The sequence below is a fragment of the Anarrhichthys ocellatus genome, unplaced genomic scaffold (genome assembly GCF_004355925.1).
Source record: "Anarrhichthys ocellatus isolate YVR2014 unplaced genomic scaffold, GSC_Weel_1.0 scaffold33, whole genome shotgun sequence".
Lineage (NCBI taxonomy): Eukaryota > Metazoa > Chordata > Actinopteri > Perciformes > Anarhichadidae > Anarrhichthys > Anarrhichthys ocellatus.
In genome coordinates this window covers 910564-914360 of record NW_022280063.1, presented here as the reverse complement: position 1 = coordinate 914360, position 3797 = coordinate 910564, and the positions used below count along the sequence as shown (strand labels likewise).

Below are 3797 nucleotides of genomic sequence, written 5' to 3'. Positions count from 1 at the left end.
ACACACACACACACACACACACACACACACACACACACACACACACAGTGGGTACGGAAAGTATTCAGGCCCCTTTAAATTTTTCACTCTTTGTTTCATTGCAGCCATTTGCTAAAATCAAAAAAGTTCATTTTATTTCTCATTAATGTACACTCAGCACCCCATCTTGACAGAAAAAAACAGAAATGTAGAAATCTTTGCAAATTTATTAAAAAAGAAAAACTGAAATATCACATGGTCATAAGTATTCAGACCCTTTGCTGTGACACTCATATTTAACTCACATGCTGTCCATTTCTTCTGATCCTCCTTGAGATGGTTCTACTCCTTCATTGGAGTCCAGCTGTGTTTAATTAAACTGATTGGACTTGATTAGGAAAGGCACACACCCGTCTATATAAGACCTTACAGCTCACAGTGCATGTCAGAGCAAATGAGAATCATGAGGACGAAGGAACTGCCCAAGGAGCTCAGAGACACAATTGTGGCAAGGCACAGATCTGGCCAAGAATTTCTGCAGCACTCAAGGTTCCTAAGCGCACAATATACCCACTGTATATTGTGCCATCAGTTCCAGGCCTTCATTATAAAAACGATCCTGTCGGCTGATTATTGCTTGATAATATTAGCTGATTTAGATGCTGGATGTCATTTTAATTTCTTATTTCACAGGCTGAAGGAAGCACAGGAAATCTTTGTGCACATAATAGTATTAGCACAACACCAAGCTTAGCATAGTAGATACAAATAGAAGCATAGATAACTGTAAAAAAACAAAAACCTTCTGGTTTTGGCAACATACATGACTCGTAAGCTTCATTTAGTGGGACACAAAAGAAGGAACATACATTCTCGTGGTAAATAAAGGAATTCGGCTCCACGGTGTTTATACAGCCGGCATGTGCACGAGAGCTCAGACCTCTTTGCGGAGCCGAATGTTTACATTTGCACACACACATAAATTAAATAATTGATCGCTCGGCCGTGACGACATGTTTTGCGATGCCTTGAAACGCATAGCAGTCATTTTTAGCAGGTGGGCCTGGGGGTCCTGGCTCACGCTCTTACAGGGGCGGTGGTCCCGGGGGGGCATTGCATTGCCTGCCTAGTATTTAGGTCAGTCGAAGATTCACGGCTTCCTAAATTACAGAGAACGAGACGGCGAGAGACCTGAACCAGCTGGGAGATGTTAAGAACGAGATCCCCTCCATGTGCTGTAATGACCGATAACGAACGGACTTAAAAGGACGGACACGGCGACATGGAAAACATCGAGGAGGTCTGAGGAGGCAAAGATAAAGTGTTTTTGGTGCGCTCCAAATCCCAAACAGCCTGTCCCAGTAACCGAAGGGCCTCCAGCCTGGAGCCCTCCGACAGATTGTTAAATGTCCCACGCCTGCAAGGGGTGAGAGTTCACCGCCGAGCCCGACGGAGCACTGGGACGCAGCATGGCTGCAACCTACAAAAAGCCCAATAATCCGGAACCTAAAAAGGCTCTCTATTTTACAGTATTTAAGTCGATGTCAAAGGAACATGTAGGTTAAGTAAGAGCGAGTGAATACGTTCAGTCGAAGTGCTTCTCCGAATAAGACCTCATTTCCCATAAACCCTGTTGCATTGTAAGGATCTAGAAGGCTTCTATTGACTCCTTTCTAGAGTTGCACACGTTCAACACTGATATCAGTTATCGGTCCAATACCGACTAATAGCTGGATCGAGTGTCGGTGATCAGTCGAGCCTGATTTTGCCTTAAAATAATGATCTCAGTCACTTGCACACCATGAGGCATACAGCTTATTAATCTAACTGGTATCAGATCGGTACTCGTTAACGGTCCTGATGTGCATCCCTATTGTGCCCGGCTGACGTTACAGGAATTGGAATCGGATTGGTTTTTGACTCCACCCCTGATGGGATGACATGCTGGCAAAACTCCCAACAAACAAGTTTAATGGTGCAACGTGCACTTCAATGAACCAAATGTCAAATGTTCCGCTGTGGTTTTCCTGTAAACAAACTCCCAGCTTTGTCTCCACACATGTATCTCAGTCAGTCTAAACTCTGCCGGTAACCGGGAGTCCAGAGATTCAGGCCTTAAAAACACACACACATCTGTGCCGGGTGACTCCTGTGTTACTGCCATGTGATCGTCAGACGGCTCCAGTGTGAAGCAGAATATAGAAATATCAATTCAATGTAGCCACCAAAAAGTCATCTTGATTTCTTTCTCCTCACAACACTCTTCTTTCATGAATTACTCTTTGCCGAGAGATTCTGTTTACTGGAAGCCCCGCAAGGTCAGATTCCGTAATTATGGAAAAAGTGAGTCATTATTTTGCCCGCTCACAAGGTACTTTGGAAGGTCTGTTGAGATTTCAGCTCTCCTTCCATCAAATAAACAACGGATATTTTAAGGTTGTTTTGACTGTCCGGGGTCTTTGGAGCACATGCAGCGGAGGGTCCACATGTTGAAGCACACGGGTCCTAATCACTGCAATACGCTCATTTATACAGTTCAAATGGTCTCCATCTGCAGATTATCAATGAAATTGGTCTCACACAATGTATGAAATATATCACTTCTTTTGTCAATTCCTTGACGGCTTGTCTTCTGTTTCTTTGCAGGGCGAAGTATTTTCGAGGGAAGAACCTGAATGGAGAGTATGAGATCCGGGTGGAGCAGGTATGTTGCATTTAACCTAAATTCTGCCTGTTTAGATATTCAAATGCATCATTTAAACGCTGCATTTAATGAAATAACATTGTGGGTGACCTTCCGTTTGTAGCCTGCCACTCAATTTGAAATGATGTAATTGGCTGAATTACACCTTTTAATGAGATGGTTAGCTATGAAAGTGCAGCAATACCGAGAGCCAATAGGGCCGAAGAGCCAATCAGTGAACGAGCACTGCACTAGTATAGATACTGTCCCTCTGTGATGAGTCTCCTTATAATACAAGCTACTTGAAATATTGTTATCCATTTAAACTTTACCTTAAAAGAAAAGTTTGACAGTTTTCCAGCCAAGTTAGACGAGAATATGTCTGTGGGAGTTAATAGCCAGGGGTTGATTAGCTTAGCTTAGCTTAGCATAGCATAAGACTGGAAATGCATGGGGGAAACGGCTCTACCCAAAGTATTAAAATCCTCCTCCTAGCACCTCCGAAGCACACGAACTGACACGTTATGTCTCGGACTGAAGTGTAAAAAAACCGATACTGCTCTGCATTTTGCCCCACCTCCAGTCTTTATGCTAAGCTAGGCTTAGCCAATCCCTTCAGAGAGACATGTATCAATCTTCTTCAGAGAAGAAGCATGTGTTTCCCCAAACGTTGAAGCGTTCCTTTAAAGTAGCCTGATTTTTAACTCGACACAGTAGTGCCGATATTACGTAGCGTATGCACAGAACTATGTGTCTAGACATGCGGCATTTACAGTGTGCACATAACATCTAATTGACCTCAAATAGCTGAAACAGCTTTACATCTGCAAGCCATTGTTGCGCCGGGAGCCGTCTTTGAAAAGGAGTGGTGGGTTCTGTGTTTACGAGGGAAAGAAGAAAAAAAAGAGGACCACAAAAAGCTGGACCGGTGATTTTATAGCCTGTTTGCTCAACTCTCTACTGGTGTGGTCACATCCTCTTTCTGGAGCGGGATGGGCTGGAGTAAGAGGTGAGATTTTTGATGAAATCTACATTAAAAAAATATATATATTTTTGGTGTCTCAATAAGAATGTGGCGGAGTTAATTAGGTCACTTAAGTTGATACCCCCCCCCCCACCCGCCCCCCCCCCCGCC

General features: G+C 43.6%; 1 protein-coding gene across 1 annotated transcript in view; it reads left to right on the top strand.

Moving 5' to 3' along the window:
* The window catches only part of syn3 (synapsin III), a 110602-nt gene that overhangs the window by 14202 nt on the left and 92603 nt on the right, over positions 1 to 3797 (top strand). The window contains exon 3 of the mRNA XM_031865698.1: positions 2626 to 2683. Within this exon, the coding sequence (XP_031721558.1) occupies positions 2626 to 2683 (58 nt within the window). The remainder of the gene's footprint in view (positions 1 to 2625; positions 2684 to 3797) is intronic.